This window comes from Salvia hispanica, chromosome 6 (genome assembly GCF_029641045.1).
Source record: "Salvia hispanica isolate PSC_SH4W2 chromosome 6, Shi_PSC_v1, whole genome shotgun sequence".
NCBI classification, from domain to species: Eukaryota; Viridiplantae; Streptophyta; class Magnoliopsida; order Lamiales; family Lamiaceae; genus Salvia; species Salvia hispanica.
The window spans coordinates 46,238,319-46,257,703 of NC_142697.1; the positions used below are offsets into that span (position 1 = coordinate 46,238,319).

Genomic DNA, 19,385 nt, shown 5'->3' on the forward strand with positions numbered 1-19,385 from the left:
CCAATCCATTACTTCCATTTTTTTTTCTCTTTTTAACTTCTTTTGAAATAAATGTTGAGCAAGTACTTGGCTTCCAGGTTGTTTATTTATTTATTACTACATTCGTCCCTGAAAATTTGTCTCAGTTTATTATTTTGGTCCGTCCTTAAAAATTTATCCCATTTCACTTTTACCATTTTTGGTAGTGGACCTCATAGTCCACTTATAACTCATTACTACTCACACTTTATTATAAAACTAATATATAAAAGTAGGACCCACAATCCACTAATTTTTTCAACCCACTTTCCATTACATTTCTTAAAATCCGTGCCCAGTCAAAACCGGGATGAATTTTCGTGGACGGAGGTAGTAGAATATTTTCCATGTGACTTTTTTATTTCTTTTACTACTAACACTTTTTTAACGACTAAACATTGCATCGCCAAATGTACTATACACCATCTTTTTTTTCAATTGTCTATTTCTATTAATTTTAATGATTTAAAATGTGGACTTTTGATTCTCGTGATCAACAATTCGTCCCGCACACTAATAATCCAATTGAGGTCAACATTGCAACGAGTAAGAAGAAAATTATGTACCACGTGGTCTCCTTCCCTTCTACATATAGTCTTTCAAATTGATGGTTTAGTGATTTTGATTGGTCCTAGAATTTAATTACTAGTCAAAATCAAAAACCTAAATATTTGGATTTGAAATAGTACTAACATAAAATTCGAGAAAACGTCTTTTTGTCCAACACGCAAGTTTGGTGACTTGGACAAGTCAAGATAAAATCCCTCAACTAAAGGTGTCATGAAGTAAAAAAGGATGAAACCACGTATCTATCGCAGTGGCGTGTCCAGAATTTTTATTACACTGGTTTCTCGAGTCCAGCAATGAAGCTCGTCCAACTCATCCGCGAATGGCGTCGCGACTACGTTGTCTTCACCAATTCCATCGTTTTCATCTTAGGTGAGATTAATCATCTCAAAATTTATCGACGGAATATTCCAAGATTATTGATTGTGCTAAGCAAACGTAGGCCTAATATTTAGCTACAAGTTGGTGGAGAAGACGTTTCTGAACATCTTGATCACGCGCCTCACCGGCGCGTGGGAGGATTACGACTTCCGGCGAGCTGTCGTGGTCGTGAATTTGCAGGAAGGATCGGCCGCGCTTCTCGTGGCGTTCTTCGCTTATGTCGCCGACGTTCGGTCCGGCCGCTTCAAAATGGCGGTTTTCTCCACCGCAGTTTGCATCATCGTGAGTTGTCTTTGCATATACCAAAATGAAATTATAGATAAAATTTTTGGAGGTAGGTAGACAAATTAAAAAAAAATTGGTAGATATTGACCTCAATTTACTCAAATAGATCCCAATAATTTTATAAATTGAATTAGTACACTACATTAACTTATTTTAGCCTTATGCATACATATTTTGACCTTTCTCATTTACTTTCACTACTCATTTGAATATCAATTATTTGCACTTATTTTTTCATTTTTTCTCTAACCTAATCCTCCTATATTTGATCTGATTTCGGATAATTTCGACAAAATTAAGAATGAAAAGAAAAAAAACGTGAAAATTTCCGTGTAGAGACCTTTCGTTTGCAGTATGCCTCATTTAAGTTCGATATGTATTTAAAGAAATGCGAAGGAAAATTGGCGAAAAAGTTAGCAAAACATGGACTAGTTTTAAATAGTATATTAATTTTTTAATTAATAGTTAATTGAACGTGTAATCTATTTACTAAATATAATAAAAGTAAAATGAGATATGTAAGGACAAACATGTGAAAAGAGAATTGAGAATTTTAATGACTTATGGAGAGAATATTTCAGGGACTGTCGCTCAACGCTCAGGCAGTTGGAAACAACGAGCAACGCCTCGATTTCCGTTTATTCTACCCTGCATTGGGCCTCATGACTCTGGCGCAAGCAGCGCAAACTTTCACGCTGCGTGCGTTTCTTGATGATCAGCTGCGGCCGAGGGATGCCACTGTAGCCCCCGCAGCCGCCCACCTCACGGACGGGAGGCGCAGCATGTTCTCGTGGTACTTTGTCGCCTTCACGGCCGCCATTTTCGCGCAGTTTGGGCCTTTAGCGGATTACGAGTTCAGGAAACTCGCAATAGTGTTAGCGGCCATGATGGGATCTAGCTTCTTATTGTTCTTGTTGGGTACCAAATACTACGTCTTCGTCTCCACAGTTGCGAACCCTTTCAGAGGCGTTGGATCCGTCCTTGTCAAGGCGGTCGCCAAGAGAAAAGTCGAGTATCCGCAATCTCCAGAGGGGTTGTTCCACAACTTTAACGGCGATCTGCATATCCCGCCTCGTGTTCCGTGGTTGAGGTGGGTAAATAATGTTTTGTTGAGATATTCACATATAAATTGTCTCGTAACGAAAATGTTAATTAATTGAAAAGTTGATCAACTTAAACATCTGTTGAATCACTCAGTCCTATCACCTGTTGATTTTAATATAGACAGTCATTAGGGTTTAATGTGAATATGTGATCATACCTAGTCCCCCCTAAGAGACTAGGGTTTAGTTGTGTTCATATTTAGTTGTTCATGACAATCTCTCATTCATTTATTTTAGGGATATTGGCATCTAATATCACGGAACTTTCAAAGAGTTGGGTTTTTCCCACGAACTTTAAAATTGGCAAATAATATCACGAACTTTACCCCGTGTTTGTTTTTTCCCACGAATGAAAAAATTCTCACTAATAATATTATGATACGGATTTTTTTTGGCAATTTCTCGACAACAATTCTGAAAGCTTCAAGTTTTTCAATCTTTGAAGATAGTTTTTCTTAAAGCACGCCCTCCAAAATTGTTTTTCAATCTATTAAAATAATATGAATTTTTTCATTCGTGGGAAAAAACAAACTCGGAGTAAAGTTCGTGATATTATTTGTCAATTTTAAAGTTCGTGGGAAAAACTTAACTTTTTTAAAGTTCCGTGATATTAGATGTCAATATCCCTTTATTTTATGTATTTGTAGCTTGGATTGATATATCTCTAATTGCATTCATAGAAAAGGCTAAATTTCTACTTCATTCTTTGATATTTAACCATCTTTCCTTAATTTGGTTAAATTGATTTTCTCTAGATTTCTCTCTTCATTTGACACTAATCCACTATTAGGCTCAGATAATCTACATCATCACATGATTCACATTCATCACCCTTACAGGGTAATCTAAGTATAGAAATATGAAATATTTTCTAAGTATGTGAGAGTAGGTCAAGCGGTAGAGATGTTAATGCCTGAGGTCTGGCACGGCCTTTAAATGTAAATTCATTTATCCATCCAAAAATATGAAAGATTTTCTAACTTGTTCTTCTTTCCAACACGACCAGGTGGGTAGACAAAGCGGCGGTCGTGCAAGGCGTAATCCAGCCGGGCGAGGCCGTCCCTTCCACCGTCGAACAAGTGAGGAGAGTGAAGCTTTTGCTGAAGATGCTCCCACTATGGTCATGTTTCCTCACCTTGAGCCTGGTTGCCGCTTCCGGCTCCACCTTCTTCTTCGAAGAAGCCCTCAGCCTCAGCGATAACATACGCCACGTCATCTTCTTCGCCAATCTACAGAAGTTCACAGAGGTAGTAGTCTCAGAAATATGCTACTACACAATCGAGCGCCTAAAGAGATACAATGAGCAGAAAATGGAGCTCGTGAGAATCGGAATTGGGATGTCGTGCTGCGTGCTATGCTGCATGGCTGCCTGGGCGACTTCGCCCAGGCAGCACAGGACTGGCATGAGCGTGTACTGGCTAACTCCGCGCTACTTCTTGTTGGGGATAACGCGGGGACTCGCCGGGGATGGGCTGGAATTGTTCTACAAATCTCAGGTTTTGGAGAGTTTGTTCCGATTCGGGCCGCCGTTTGTCGAGATCATGATGGGGGTTGGTAGATATCTGAGCATCGTTTGTGTCTTTGTGTTTAGCGGAAAGTGGTTTCAGAAGGATCTAGAAGACAGTCGCCTCGATAATTACTATATTTTTTTGGGGTGTTTGAGTGTTGGGAATTTCGTGGCCTACTGTTTGGCAGCGCGGTGGTATGGAGACGACGACTTCCTGGTAGACGAAGAGATGGGGATCGTAGAGCAAATGTTGGCCGAGATAGAGGGGCGCCAGCGGGCTCTGTCAGAGCCTGAAGAGAGAAGAATGCGTGGAGAAGGTAATAGAGGGGAAAGCTCCGCCTCTGTCTCTGGCTTCAGACAAGAGGCGGAGGTATATGAAGACCCACTTTTGGGGTCTTTGGAATCCAATAAAAATATATCTACGTATAATTATGTGTTGATGCGCGCAGTGACAGTGTTTTCGCGTCTGAACTCAAGGGCGGCGCGCAGGCGGCAATTGAAGGATCAATAGTGTAAGCAGACACGGAGTATATATATAGTATTCCCACCGTCTGCCCATAAGAGCCTCACTTTGACTTACCATGGATTTTAAGAAATGTAACATCGGTATGTGATAAAATTAGTGGAATATGATGTCCTTTACCAGAAATAGTCAAATGGACAATTATATGTTAATAGACTATTCCGAATGCATAGACTGATTTTTTTTTATGTATATATAGATTTGTAAAATTTGTATTTCTATAAGAAAAGGTGTAAAATTGATAAACTTTGGGGAGTGTATTGTATGAATTTTATAATTATTCATAATAATAATGAATCTTTTATAGGAATACAAAATATGAACTAACGAATCTTTTATATCACCATAAATAATATAGATTAGACTTGATAACATCTCAATATAGGTGACGGAATGTATAAAAAAAAACAGAAATAAAGCTTTACAAATATTTATTCAAAATGCAATTCTTTTTTATACCATCGTTAAACAAACATTGAGATTAAAGAGAAATTAAAAACGTACTCATTAAAACACAATCATGTTTAATAGATAATGATTTTTGGTATTCCAACTCAAAATAAAATCCTAACAAGTGATCTACTATAATATCCTTGCATATAGCAATATCTATCTCAATGGATGTTAGAAGCTATTTGCGACAAGTAAATAAACATAGTGATGAAACGAAGCCGCATCAAGAAGAGGAGGTGGTTGCATTAGGCTCGGGGCCGGCTGTCCAATAGTATATAGTGCGCAACGGTAGCCTGCACCATAATTAAGGCCATAATTAATAGTATTATAAGAAATTTTCATTAAAACTAAAATAGTTAAAATCAGAGAGTTGTTAGTTTACATACTTTATTTTGTAGGTTGGCATGCAGTGAAAGAATAAGGTAGCCCCTCACAAACCCTAACCCAACAACTTGCTTAATGATTTCATTATCAAGCTGCAACAATAATCGAACTGCATATGAATTTTTTTGAAACTTGTGATAAACAAAATAGTTAATAAATTTATTACCATATTTAGAGATTGGGGTGCATTGAGAGCTAAATAGGGAGGAAGATTTGGTTGGAACCAAGGCAAGGATAGCGTCGTATACCATCAATGGTTATCCTCCTCGCTGGGTCGACGACCAGGATCCTTTCAATCAAATCACGAGCTCCTGCAGACACGTGGCTCGGACGAGAATACGTTGCAGTCTAAAATTGATCATAAGTTAGCTAGGTGTATAATGATACATCTCAATTGAAAGCATAATTTAGTACATAAATATACATACCGTTATTTTGTTGCATAGTGTGGAAAAATTTTGATCATCAAAAGCAAGAGTCCCACAAAGAAGAAAATACAAAATAGCACCACAACTCCAAATATCCACTTCATGCCCATAATGCCTCACAAAAAGAATCTGCCATTTCACTTAACTTAATTAACCCTAACCCTAACCCTAACCCTAAATAAATACAATTATATTTAAAAGAATTAGCAAAAGCAACCTCAGGTGCAATATAGTTTGTGCTTCCACAAGCTGTTCTTATTAAATTGCCATCCCTCATAATGTTGCTTAATCCAAAATCAGCAATCTTCACGTTGCCTTGTCCATCTAAAAGCAAATTCTTTGGCTTAAGGTCGCGATGAACGACATTTTTACTATGGCAATGCTCCACTCCTGCAATAATCTGCTGGAAATATTGTTTAGCCTCATCTTCTGGCAACCTCCCTTTTCGAATAATGTAATCGAAGAGCTAGCTCACCTTGCACCATGTACTCCATGATCATATATATATTTGTTGGTGTGTCTATAACCTCATAGACACGCACCACGTGTGGATGCACACACAATCCCCCTAATTGTGTTTCTCGTCTCACTGCATATAACTCACTCACTCTTAGAAACAAAAAAAAAACATTTTTTTCTAATTTATTAGCAATCTAAAAAAAAGGGGTATGCATATCAGTGGCAAAGCCAAAATATTTTTGCTGGCGGGCCCAAATTATTGATAACGATTGTGGGTATATTCGGTTTTCAATAGTAGCTCCGGCCTAAGGAGCAACGAGAGAAAGATGGATAACGAGGAAGAAGTATTTATATCCTTTTTCCACTTACTAAATCATAAATATTGTACTTAATTTCACTTGTTATTTCTCATCATAGATGAACTTCAATACACAATAGTAATAAACAAATGTATTAAATATATAATAAAATTATAAAAAAAAAAAGTAGAGATTTCTATGAAACAAAAATGAACATTAAATATAAACAAACTAAACTATCAAATTCATGGGGGTCCCGCCCATACATATGTGGCTTCGCCACTGTCAAATTCATGATTTTTTAAATTTGAATCATCATGGAGATAAACTGATAAATCATTATTAACAATCTAAAAACAGTATACATGTGTTATCAATTCATAACCTTTGAAATATATGACATTCCAATGCAACAAGCATTGGAAGATTGGCAATTGCCAACGAAGGGTAAATTTTAACATTAATAAAACAAGTGCAATCTAAATGTTTTTACCCCACGAATTCACCCTTTTCTTGCATCTCCCGAAGATTAATTATTTTAACAGCTACATAATTTCTCGTCAAAACATGTTGCGCAATTCTGACCGTTGCAAAGGTGCCACGACCAACCACCTTCCCGACTCTGTAGTTCCTCCTAAGTCGACTGAAAGCCTCCATATATTGATAGAAACACAAAATTCACGAGATTTGATTTGAAAGTACGAGAGATTTTGAGCAAATTCATTAGGAGAAATTTCGGAATATAGGTCCCATGTCACATGCATATTTGTAAAGAGTGACATACTATAACCAAGGAAATTAAATAATATGAAATCATTAAATTATTATAAAAGAAATAAATCGTAATAATGGAAATATATGGTTATGTGGCCGCAGTCACTATTTTTTTCAATCATCTTTGTTTTCAAAAGGAATTTAAATTTACAGGCTATAGCGTTTCACTCATCAACTTAAAATCTTATTTTTTTGAGCTTAATTAATTTTGACATTTGTTAATTATGGTTGATTGTACCGACGGTGATCTTCTAATGGAGTAAGAAATTTTTTTTGATTCTTATGTCCTACTTTAATTAGTTAATAATATAGGTAGTATTAGTTATAAATTAATACACATAGAACATGAGCTACATATTGTCAGCCCATTTATTTAAAATTTTATGTAGGCATTTAAGGTTTTGAAATTGGTCTTCACAATATAAAACAAGATTGTGGGCTCGTATCCATCTTTTCTCTCAAGCCCAACAAATCCCATTCCCATACATTTCTCTCCATTCGATAATAAAATTCTCGTTTTTCATTTCGGTCGCCTGCTCTCGTTTTATTTTTACTATAAACAATAAATAGACTTCACATTCACTTATATAGTATTATATTATAAAATTAGTACTCCTATTAAATCTTTTCCTATTTTGAACTCCTCTTGAAATAAATGTTGTGTAGGTTTTCAGTTTGTTTATTTATTAGGTCTATTATCATTGGAAAAAAAATTCAACTCTTACTGTATGGAGAAACTAATTGAAATATACATTGTCTGAAAATGGGGGAAAATAAAAATATAAAAATTAATGTAGGAATTGCAGAAATGGAAGTCAAAGCAACACAAAAATAACAAACTAGGCACTGTGGAGCAAAAAATCAAAGATGATTGGTTGGGAGCAAAAATTGCAATATTTTGGTTGGGCACCAGAAAAAGAGATGGAAAAAAGCATGTTGAAATTGCAGAGTAGAGGAGGAAAGTAAATGTAGGGGATGGGCCATGGAAATGTACTAGTCTCGTCACTATTTATTTTTCCTATTTTTTCTTTTCTTTGTCATAGTTATAAAATATAATCTCTTTGTATTTTGCTGTTTTATATAATTTTATTTTCATTAGATTATGTATATTCAACATAATTAATAGTAGTACTTCATATAATGTTGTGTTATTTTGTAAACAGAAGTGTTAGACAAGGAAACAAATCACACCACAATCTTATTATTTACCTTGTAGGAATTGCGCTATTTTAATGTGTATATTAGTATTTCTTAACTTAATGTCCTATTTTATAATTTTATTTAAAAATAATGCCGAACTATCAAATTTATACTACAATAATATTACACCCCTTAACATTGATATTTCTCATACTAATTTTGTATTTTTGGAAAAGCTCTAGTAATACTTTTTTTTTTTAATTACTAGGGTATTTATCGGCTGGCTCAGTGATTATTTCCATGCTGATTTGTAAGCACATTAGAGCATCTCCAGTGGTGCATAGGCCAGCCATAGGTCAGCCATAGCCCAGCCATTCCCTCCCCTGCCACGTCAGCAGCACTACAAAATCCTCCTGCCACATCAGATTTAGGCCAGCCATAGCCCAGCCATAGGCCAGCCGCAAAAAAATAATTCAAAAAATACTGCATTTACGGAATTAAAATTACGATTAAATTACGGAATTCAATTTACGACACATATACGGGAAAAATTCGTTAATTTTATTTAAATAAAAAAAAAGTACATTAACTAAAAATAAAAAAAATTACATAATAAAGAAAAATCCGGACTTCCACACTACTTTATTAAAAAAAATACATTAAAAAATGTTAGTATGTCTTGAATCAGTTATAGTTTGCCGCTAGCCGAACGGGGGTCTCGCTGTTTTAGTTCTTAATTTTGTATTGGGCCTAGTTGTTGTTGTCCATCGTTAAATGTTGTTCTTGTACCGAAATTTAGAGAGAGAGAAAATCGCGTTTATATAGGTTTTAAAAAAAAAAAAAAAAAACGAAAATAGGCGCTGGCCGATCGCTAGCCGATCGGCCAGCGCCCCCCGATCGGCCAGCCCTAGCCGATCGTCTAGCCGATTTGCCGCTCGCCGGCCCCAATGGTTCGGCTAGCCGACCGGCTAGCGCGACAAATCGGCTAGCCGGTGGCTAGCCGACCACTGGAGATGCTCTTAGTGAATGGAACATTTGGCACAAGAATTTAAAATTATTCCATACCCAAAAATAAATTTCCCGCCGTTCCAAGATATGAGACTCGTATACCACTTTTGGGGTGTCTCAACACACTCGAGCCATTTTTATTTATGGTATTAATCTACTTTATTAGCAAGTCGACTTACACCACTAAACAAGACCTCGTAAATTCTTGTGTCAAAAGAAATGAGTATAATACGATAAGTATCAAAAAAAATTTATTAAAAGTATTTCACAAACGAAAAACAATTATTGTGAGAGCTTAACCAATCGTCTAATGTTCATTAATTATTGTCAAAGTCGACAAAAAAAAATGATGGCCTTCTGTTGGAATGGGGTTGAGGTTTATGACCAGTCGGCACACATTTTAAGACGACCCTCTCTTTTTCTCTCTCTTATACAAACACACACATCTATATATACTCATTTGATTATATAGATACAATTATTTACAACACAAAAAATTTCATATTATTAGTATTACTATTGATTTAGGCACGTGAAATATAGTAGATATAGAACTACTAAATTCAAATTCCATATAATTATGAAACTCGATAAAAAAAAAAAAAGATAAAGAAGAAAAACGATTTTTTAAAAAATTACAAATTGAACATACTAATAAATCATAGATACAATTTTCAAACCTTAGTATGATTGATTGTGTGAACACTACCAAGAAAAGGTAGCAATTCCAATTTAAATATACAGAAGTCCTACTATTGTCCTCTCAATAACCAACAAAAACTTGGTTTCATTTCTCAACTTACACAAAAAAGACATCATCCATTGCAAAATCATCTTTCCCTTTTTTCCCATCTACATCACTTGAGCCACAATAAGTTGTGTATTTTCCTACAAAAGTTGACAAAATCCTAACACCAACCCTATCATGATCTAAGTCTTGTCTGAATGCCATTCACTCACTCCACAAAGCAAATGTAGGAGCCTCTTGCACCAATCCCACATCGGGCTCGGCCCGGCCCGAACCACCGAGATCGCACCCCACGTCCACGTACTTCTGTCCCTCCAAGAAATACCCCCGCGAATACCCACCCCCATCTCCGATCACCTGGTCCATCCGGGGCGGGCTCATGTGTGGGCCCGGTGATTCCCCACTCCCTTGTCCCTGGCCCGGTTGCGCGTCATCCTTGGTGGCCCGATTGTCGTCCGGGTTGGCATTCCACATCATGTCAGCAAGCTCCTCAGCTTCGCCTCTCTCCTCGCCATTGGTTATCAGCAACGGAGCCTGAGGCGAAGCCGACGAAGCGCAAGAGTTGTAGTCTTCAACGCCCGTGAGCTCCGGGTGTTTTGGGGACCGCTTGGCTAGGTCTCCCGCTATCAGGGTCGAGCTCGAGCAGATCCTTTTCACGTCGTACCTACTTATGTCGAAATTTGTGACCGCGCTCGTCCCTCTAAACTTGATCGCGGCAATGTCATAGGCTTCCGCGGCTTCCTCCTGCGTGCCTAAGTAGGATTCAAAGTTTAGTTCTTTTTCGACAACCATAAGCGAAACACGAGATGTAATATCATACATAATATTAGTCGGTTCTAATGTTCGAATTCAACCTTAAGTGAAACACGAGATGTAATATCATATTAGACGATTCTTGAGGCCGAATTCAAGCCCTACGCAACCATAAGTGAAACACACGAATGTATTATCGTATTTAGACAATCGACGATCGTAACAAATAGGCATCAATTTTGACCTAGGGATGCAAATTAAGGAGCATTGTTCAAAGATTCTAGCATTTATGAGACAGGTCCTATATAAAGCAAGTGTATGACTTATGAGATGAGAGAGCATTTATTTTTCAATGTGGACTTGTGAGGTACAAGCAGTGGAAGCTACAGAATGTGAAAATTGAATTAGAAAATAACAGCACACTTACTAAAAGTACCAAGGTACAAGTCCTTGTTGCCTGCAACTCTTCCAATTCTGGCTTGCCATCTCCCATGTTGATGATGCCTGCAAACCATAATAAGATTAGACCAAACCAAATTGATGTATGCAAGAAACAGACAAAGACCAATCTGGTGGGTGTCTTAAATTCCATACTACTAAATTTATTGAATTTTGAATTATTCAATTATAGTACTATTGTCTATTGTAACTCAACAATGCACATGAATGATTGTTCTTGTTCTTGTTTTTATTCTTGATTGTTACATATGAGCATTGCAACAAAAAATATCAGCAAACCACCTTGTTACTCCCCTGTACATCGATGCCCCTCTCGAGAATCCGCTGCTTTTCCTGCGAAATCAACGAGAAATCAAAATCGAACCCGAAAACGCAAAAACCATGGCATGGAAAAGCATCGAACCTTCTCAAATGGGCTACAAATTCTTGCCGAGTCATGCTCTTCATGTCCTCGAGCTCCCTCTCGTAGTCACTTAGCTGATTTGCGAACAAATTTTGTTACACGATCAATCATAAACACAAACAAAATGTAAGGAGAAAAAACTACACATACTGGGAAATTTATGTGAGTAGTTGGTCCCCAATATTTCAAGGCGGCAAGATCATAAGCCCGAGCAGCTTTCTCCTCTTTATCATATCCCCCTACACAAAAACACGAAAACAAACACGAACAAGAACATGAACATCTCCACAAGCACACATTAATCAAAATGCTAAATCAAATCGCAGAGACGGTATAATCTTACCAAGATACACTGTTTATTCGCGGAAAGGAAGCCGGAAACAGAACAAAACCCAGAGTTAGTCCAAATCAAAACAAGAAAGCTACAAACATTGAGAAAGTGAACTAGAAATGATCCATACATACATACACAAAAAAATAAAAAAAAAGATCAAAATTTTTCACCTTGCCTTCCTTTTCTTGTCTGCCCTTCCTTTCTACAACTATTGTCCCATAAATGAGCTTCATATCTACCTGTCCATCGATGCCTAAAACACATTTTTGCCTCCATAAATAACTAAATAAAAACAATTAACCCCAAAAAATAATAAATTGATTAAAGATCAAATCTTTCTTTGAAATTAGTTAAAAAAATCGATAAAAATTTATTAAACATCCAATTTGTTTTCTAGTTTTTGTTCTGCCAGTCCATCTATGCTATACAACACATTTTTTCCTCCATGAATAACTAAATAAACAATAATTAACACCAAAAATTTATTAAATTGATTAAAGCTCAAATCTTTGTTTAAAATTAGCTAAAAAGCTCAGATAATTAACTAAAAAAATAAAAAACTGATTAAAGATCAAATTTTTATTTCTAAATATTGAATAAAATTAGATAAAATCTCTACCTAGTAACGCCGCGATACTGAGAAGTTCTCTGCCCAAAAGTATCAATCGATTTTCTCGGCACGGCCTCCTTCGCCGCCCCAGACTTCGCCACGGCCCGTTTCTTCCCCTCCGCCACCGCTTGCAGCGGCGCCACCACCTGAGAGCTCGGATGCACGGTCAGAGAAAGAGCCTGAAGATCGCCGCCCTCCGCCGCCGGCTTCTCCAGCCATGTCTTGAGCCCTCCACCGCCGCCGCCGCCGAAGTAAGCTCCGGCGGCGGCGTACTGATACGGCGGGTAAAACAGAGGCGGATTGCTGAAGCCTTCTTCCCTCTTTTGATCATCGAAATTTGGCGGCATGTTCATGTTGATCTCTCCCGGTTCATTTTGAGGTGAATTTGAGTAGCAACACCCCAAGAAATCTTCGAATTTTGGAACTTCTTCTTCATTTGGGTTTGATCCATTCATCTCATTGTCATATCTCCAATCTAAAAATAGCCAAAAAAGTTTAAAAAGATTAAAAAATTTAATACATATGTAGCATAAAAATGCAATCTTGAAGTTTTAGAGCAAGGAAAGTAGTAACATCCAATCTCCAATCTACAAATATCCCAAGAATTTTTGTACTAGAAAAAGTAAGAACTTCAAGAATCAAGAAATACAACATGAAAGCTTAAAAATGCAGTCTTGAAACTTGAGAAATGTGAAATAAAATCCTATTTCCAATATACAAACAGCCCAAGAATTGCTTAAAAATGCAATCTTGAAGTTTTAGAGCAAGGTAACATACAATCTCCAATCCACAAACATCCCACTAATTTTTGTAGAGAAAGTAAGAGCTTCAAAAATCAAGAAAATACCATATGAAAGCTTAAAAATGCAGTCTTGAAATTTGAAATAAAATCCAATTTCCAACATACAAACAGCCCAAGAATTGCTCAAAAATGCAATCTTGAAATCTGAGAAAGGTAGCATACAATCTCTCCAACATACAAATAGGCCCAAGAATGATTTGTTCATAAAAATGCAATCTTGATATTCAAAATTGAAGAGAAAGGTGACAAATGTATACAATTCTCAGAGCGCAGAGGCATAGATGGAATATGAGGAGGCAAGCAACCGCTTCCACCGCCGCCGCCATTGCTTTCCTCCGCCGCCTCTTCGCCGCCGCCGACCCTGAGGTGGGGGGTGAGGGAAAACCCCAACCAATTACTCATACTATTGGAATAAAGAGTTTTTGTTTTTCTCTCAAATCCTTTCCTTCTCAAACTATGTTTGTTTGTGGGGTTGGAGAAAAGCTCAAACTTCAAAGCTGAAGGAGAGAAAAGATATTTACACACACTAGATATATAGGGATGATTTGTGAATATGTCATCAAGAACAACCCATACACCTCATGCAAAAAAGAATGGTTATTTAATTAATTTATTGAGTCAAAGCTAAAACTGGTCCTGAATATATACTTTCTTCGTCCCAATAAATATGAAACGTTTATTTTTCAAAACAAGATTTTATGTAGGGTTGTTTTGTGAGTTAAAGAAGAGAGAGGGGAAAAGTAGAGATAAAGTTATTTCTATTCTAAGATACGTTTATTTTTAATGGGACAACCCAAAAAGGAAAACGTTGCATTTATAGTGGGACAGAGGGAGTATATTTTATGATTTTGATCATATATTTCATCTTTTTAATTTTTGTATCCTGAACATTTTAATTCGGATAAAAATTGGTCCTACACTAATAATTTCGTCAACTTTTAAACGGTTTTAATCCGATTTTGACCGATTTTAAAACAATTTTAGTCTGAATGGGACTATTAAAATCATCCAAACTGGTTAAAATTGGGTTAAAACCGTTTAAAAATTGACGGAATTATTAGTGTAGTACTATAATCCGAGTTAAAATATTCATGATAAAAAATTCAATACACAAAATATATGACCAAAATTATAAAATAAGTATATATTCAGACCAGCCTTTACTCGAATTTATTAATTGTGTATTGATTTTTTATGTAATTTTATTAGAATCTATTGAATAAATATCATCGGCTATGTTTCTCTCTCTTGTTGTTCTGAGCAATTCTGAAACATGAAACCTCGTTTTTCGTTCCTCTCTCTGAGGTTTTTGCAGGTTTTTGTGGTTAAGAGGCGGGACACGATCAGATGGGTCGCGGGTGCATGTGCCTTTCTTGGACCCGAGTTGTTTTGATTCCAATCATTCTATTGGCCCGATTTCGCAGCTATATTTACGTCGATATTTTAATGATATTTTTAATGCAATGCACCGATTGGAATAATTAGACTGACTTGTGTTGTCAATTATCCATCAACTTTTATAATTTTTTTTATATTTTTAGCATATTTTAATTTTTCTTTTCTTTCCCGAGAATTTTAGACAATTTTTGTGACTACTATATATCACCGTGACATGTACATAGTCTCACAATTCATTATAAATTCGATTCAATATATTTTCATAATTAGAGGCACATCTCATTGGTGACGTAGGTTTAGTAGTTTCAGTTCATATGGTATTTTGCTCCCTCCGTCTCCAATTAAAAGTCACACTTTTTCATTTCGGTTCGTTCTCAAGTAAGAGTCACACTTCATTTTTACTATAAATAGTAAGTAGGTCCCACATTCCACTGACTCAATTCACTCACATTTTATTATAAACCAATATAAAAAAATAGGTCGCATATTCCACTAACTTTTTCAACCAACTTTTCTGTATTTTCTTAAAACACGTGTCCGGTCAAAGTGTGACTCCTAATAGGGGACAAAGGGAGTATTCAACAAGTAATTTTGAGCATCAATATACTTTCTCGGTGCATGAATAAATTCCTCTCGTTGACCAACTTGGATTTTCTGAAATTATTTAACTTTATGAAAAAAAATGGTATAGTATAAAAAAACTAATGGAATATAGATCATACTTTTATATAATAGTTTTATAATTAAATATGAGTGTAATAAATTAGTAGAATACTAGGAAATGATACATTTATTGACTAATGAAAAAAAAGATATTTAGTGGTAAAAAGAGAGTATATTCATTGTATAACAAATAGTCTAAATGAAATGAGACATTTATTGATAGATAAAAATAAGAAAATAAGATATTCAATGGCTGGAGTAGAGAGTATATTTGTTGTGCAATAAATAATTGTAATGGCTAAACTCTATGGGCTATCATTTTTTTCTCTTTACTCTATAAATTTATTTCTCATTTTTCAAAAATTTTTTATGGATGACAAAGTATTAACTTAAACCGTTCAAAGCTCAAATGACTACAAATATTTGAAAATAAATTACTATAATTGGACTTTTTAATTTGATTGAAGCATAATGATAATACATATACAATGAAAAACAACAATATTAAGATATAACTTCTAAAATAATGTTAAAATTATAGAATATACTTATGAAATTTTATAAAGTAGTTAACAATAGAGTCTCATTATTTGATCCACGTGAATATGCAATTGTACTCTGACTTGCATAAAATGTCTTTTACTATATAAAAAAGTGTGAAAAGTATAACAAAATCTGTCGAGTATAGTATGTTTCATTTATTTGTAGATGGTATGTGTGTTTATTATAGCAAAAGAATATGGGTGTGACACGTGGGATCTTATTACTGGTGGCTGAGATAGGCGTTGATTGGGTGTATTCTAGCTTAAATTTTCCATGCTGTGTGAAGACTCTATTGCCCTTGTATCTTTCTACTTGCAACAAAGTTGAAGAACACAACATACATTTGTCAAATCATAGAGATAGAGTTCTAAAAAGTAGAATGGTGGAAGCAGCTTTCTCTCACACACACATACAATCCACAAAAGAAATGGTTGACTAAAAGTAGTATACATTTAACAAAAAAAAATTGCACATTGGTCGACTGTGAAAGAAAATGTGGAGGTAGAAATTGGCATCATATTTTTATGAGAGTCCCGTTTTTTCATTTTAGTCTGTCCGCGAATAAGAATCCCGGTTCACTTTTACCATAAATAGTAATAGAGTCTCACCTTCCACTAACTCATTCCACTCACATTTCATTTAAAACTAATATATTCAAATGGGACCCCTATTCCACTAACTTTTTTTCACCCACTTTTCTTAATATTTCTTAAAACCCGTGCTGCTCATGAATGGGACTCCTAACGACGAACGGAGAGAGTATATAGTAACATATTTTTATTGGATATATGCATTTTCTTAAGTTTTTTTTTTTTTTTTGAAAAAAAAAAACAGTTGAAAAGAATCTGAAACTATATTACTCCCTCCGTCTCACTCAGCATGAAAAAAACCGGTCATATATTGCACGGTGGGCTCACCTAAATTAGAGCTTACCGATTTCAATTCGGGTGTTTAGGGATAGTTTTGAATACAACTTTGTAAACTATGATATGTCCAATGCTTAGAGAGAGTTTTGAACTCAATTTTGTAGAAGATCCATCTGCAGCTAATACTAATAGAGAAGATGCAAAGAAACCAAAAGAAAGAGATTCAAACTCCCCATTGCAAGTCCTACACAATCGGTTTCGCCAGCTGAATGCAACACGAACTACAGCGAAACCTTGCACCAATGGGAATTGAATAGCAATCTCCAAGTCCTAAACAGGACACATACCTTATATACAGTAATGTGATCTTGGTAGTAGTCATCCCCATGCCATGGAACACGCATAATTCACCACCAATTTACCATCAAAACCGAAGTTCTGTGACACAAAAACACACGGCTAAATACCATGATGAAGCGTTCTACATTTCGTGCAAAAAAATTGAAACATATGATGACTCTATGAAAAATTCCATCCATTATCTGGGGGAGGTTAATTTTAAAGTTCTAAACAACAAAATAACTCAGTTTCAAAGAGTTTGAGCATAAAGCAAGTAGTTTAGCAGTAGTTAAAAAATGATTTCAAGCAAACATGTGCTACACCATCAATATAGATAGCTTATATGGTTAGATCAATTCTTCCTAGCATACCTCTAGTTAGAGAAATATGTTGCGTTTAATGGCTTAAAAGACTGAATATTAGCAACAACACAAGAGTAAGCAAATTCTTGGATAGAAATATAGAGCAAATTCTGCAGTTAATGAAAAGTTCATCAGCGTAAACACAGGAAAAACAAACATCAAAGCACACAGCAAATGCAACTTACGTTATATAGGTCCGTGACTAGCTCATCAGGATTTGGTGAGAAGGCGCTGTTGAGATACACGAACTAAAAGAAAAATATGCAACTTAGTCACATTGTCAAAAGGGGATATTATAAAATGACTAACACAAATACAGTGATTATTCAGCCTGACTTACAAAACTCCCATTACTAAAAGAAATTTGAACAACCTCACTTGGATAAGCCATTGAAAAGATTACTTCAATCGAATGATTGTATCGTGTCATAGAATCAGGTTAAATGTTACTTGACTGTGTTATCCAATAACATGATGAATGAGTGATATCAGCAGCTAAGCACGCAACAATACTAACCAGTTTTTGCGAAGTACACAATTATGTTAAGGAACGAATAACAGTGACTCAAACCACAAAAAACCAAAACAATTTTTTCTTATCCAAATGGCTAAAAACCAACATTTACACCTATAGAGTAACTCACTAATGTCTCCCTGTGAAGTTGACGGCGAAGAAAATCGATCACTTTTAAGAACTTCTCATCTCCACCAATCTGGATAGCAAAATCCATAACACAGCGATCAATATCCAAAATCAACAAAATTCAAACAGTTTTCCCTCAGAAGCCCTATCACAAGCATAATCAACATTAATTTAAAGGTATCAGAGATTGGGGAATACAATTTCATCGACCCCTTCGATGCTTCTAATAACCTCATTGTCAAGCATATGTGATTAATCAGGAATCCAAATTGAATCGCATATCAACGATGATCCATAATTAGAGCTAAAGTTCACTGAAATACTCATCTCTAACAACTTAAAGCAGCTGAATATGCGATTCAGAAACAAATAGATTCAACATATAGGCAAATTTATCAGTGTATACACTAAATTAAGAGGTAGATCACCTTGAATTTGGATTGCTTGAGAATCGGTGCGTCGCCGGTGGCTCGTAGATGAACTACTACTGCAAAATATCGAAATTTTAGCATCGATAGATAGCTGAAGAGAATACGATCATGATCGGCGGCTTGCACCGGCGATTGATTGATTGATTGAATTTCAAGGAAAAAGGGAAAAGGTATACAAACCTTTTTGAGTCTCCGACGCCATAACCCGTTTGCGAAGTAAGCTGCAAATATTTGAACTTTTGATTTCACTTTTACTCGACGGTGTGTTTGCTGCGGTTTTATGCGGTTTGACTAGAGAGCGTCGTTGCCATATTTTCAATAATAATGCCTCATTTTTATTAGTGGTTTATAATTGAAATGACTTCCTCATTTTTATTATACTTTAAAATTGATTAAACTGGTTAAATATGTTACAAGTCACAGTTTAAGCATGTTTAAAATTAAATTATCATTAAAAAATTTAATACGAAATTAAAAATAATGCACTTTAATTATTAGTTTTTTTAATACGATATTAAAAATAATGCACTTTAATTATTAGAGGTTAGAGAATACACAATTGGAAATAAGTATCGGGCAATATATTTCAATGTTTGAAACTAAATAAAATATTTGAAAATCTGAAAATACCGGGTATTATCAGGTTTATCGAGCATACCTGCGCGGGTAGCGCGCAAAAATTTAAAACACACTACCTGATCT

The 19,385-nt window shown here is 35.6% G+C and overlaps 3 protein-coding genes and 1 pseudogene across 4 annotated transcripts; 1 reads left to right on the forward strand and 3 right to left on the reverse strand.

The window, feature by feature from the left end:
• The first annotated feature begins 826 nt into the window (after nt 1-826).
• On the forward strand, nt 827-4,568 carry LOC125206968 (protein NRT1/ PTR FAMILY 5.6-like). Of its 2 annotated transcripts, none has more exons than XM_089060634.1 (4): nt 827-957; nt 1,028-1,248; nt 1,833-2,341; nt 3,361-4,568. In XM_089060634.1, the coding sequence occupies exons 1-4, from the start codon at nt 882-884 to the stop codon at nt 4,370-4,372; spliced, it is 1,818 nt and encodes a 605-aa protein (XP_088916760.1). In that variant the 5' UTR covers nt 827-881; the 3' UTR covers nt 4,373-4,568. The 2 variants fall into 2 exon arrangements, with proteins under 2 accessions (XP_088916760.1, XP_088916761.1); XM_089060635.1 differs by having other exon boundaries at nt 848-957; nt 1,041-1,248.
• A 514-nt stretch (nt 4,569-5,082) lies between these two features.
• Nucleotides 5,083-7,064, reverse strand: LOC125206972 (SNF1-related protein kinase catalytic subunit alpha KIN10-like; annotated as a pseudogene).
• Nucleotides 7,065-9,988: 2,924 nt separating this feature from the next.
• Nucleotides 9,989-13,944, reverse strand: LOC125203512 (AP2-like ethylene-responsive transcription factor PLT1). Its single transcript, XM_048101866.2, has 9 exons — nt 13,696-13,944; nt 12,646-13,111; nt 12,197-12,279; nt 12,036-12,044; nt 11,843-11,931; nt 11,693-11,766; nt 11,572-11,622; nt 11,258-11,334; nt 9,989-10,829 (listed from the first exon to the last, which is right to left on the reverse strand). Exons 1-9 carry the CDS (start codon nt 13,838-13,840, stop codon nt 10,282-10,284), a joined length of 1,542 nt encoding a protein of 513 aa, XP_047957823.2. The 5' UTR covers nt 13,841-13,944; the 3' UTR covers nt 9,989-10,281.
• Nucleotides 13,945-16,922: 2,978 nt separating this feature from the next.
• LOC125207932 (ubiquitin-like protein ATG12) lies at nt 16,923-18,971 on the reverse strand. The gene is made up of 5 exons (XM_048107454.2): nt 18,864-18,971; nt 18,681-18,739; nt 18,254-18,322; nt 17,795-17,857; nt 16,923-17,346 (listed from the first exon to the last, which is right to left on the reverse strand). The coding sequence occupies exons 1-5, from the start codon at nt 18,883-18,885 to the stop codon at nt 17,287-17,289; spliced, it is 273 nt and encodes a 90-aa protein (XP_047963411.1). The 5' UTR covers nt 18,886-18,971; the 3' UTR covers nt 16,923-17,286.
• Between the last annotated feature and the right edge of the window lie 414 nt (nt 18,972-19,385).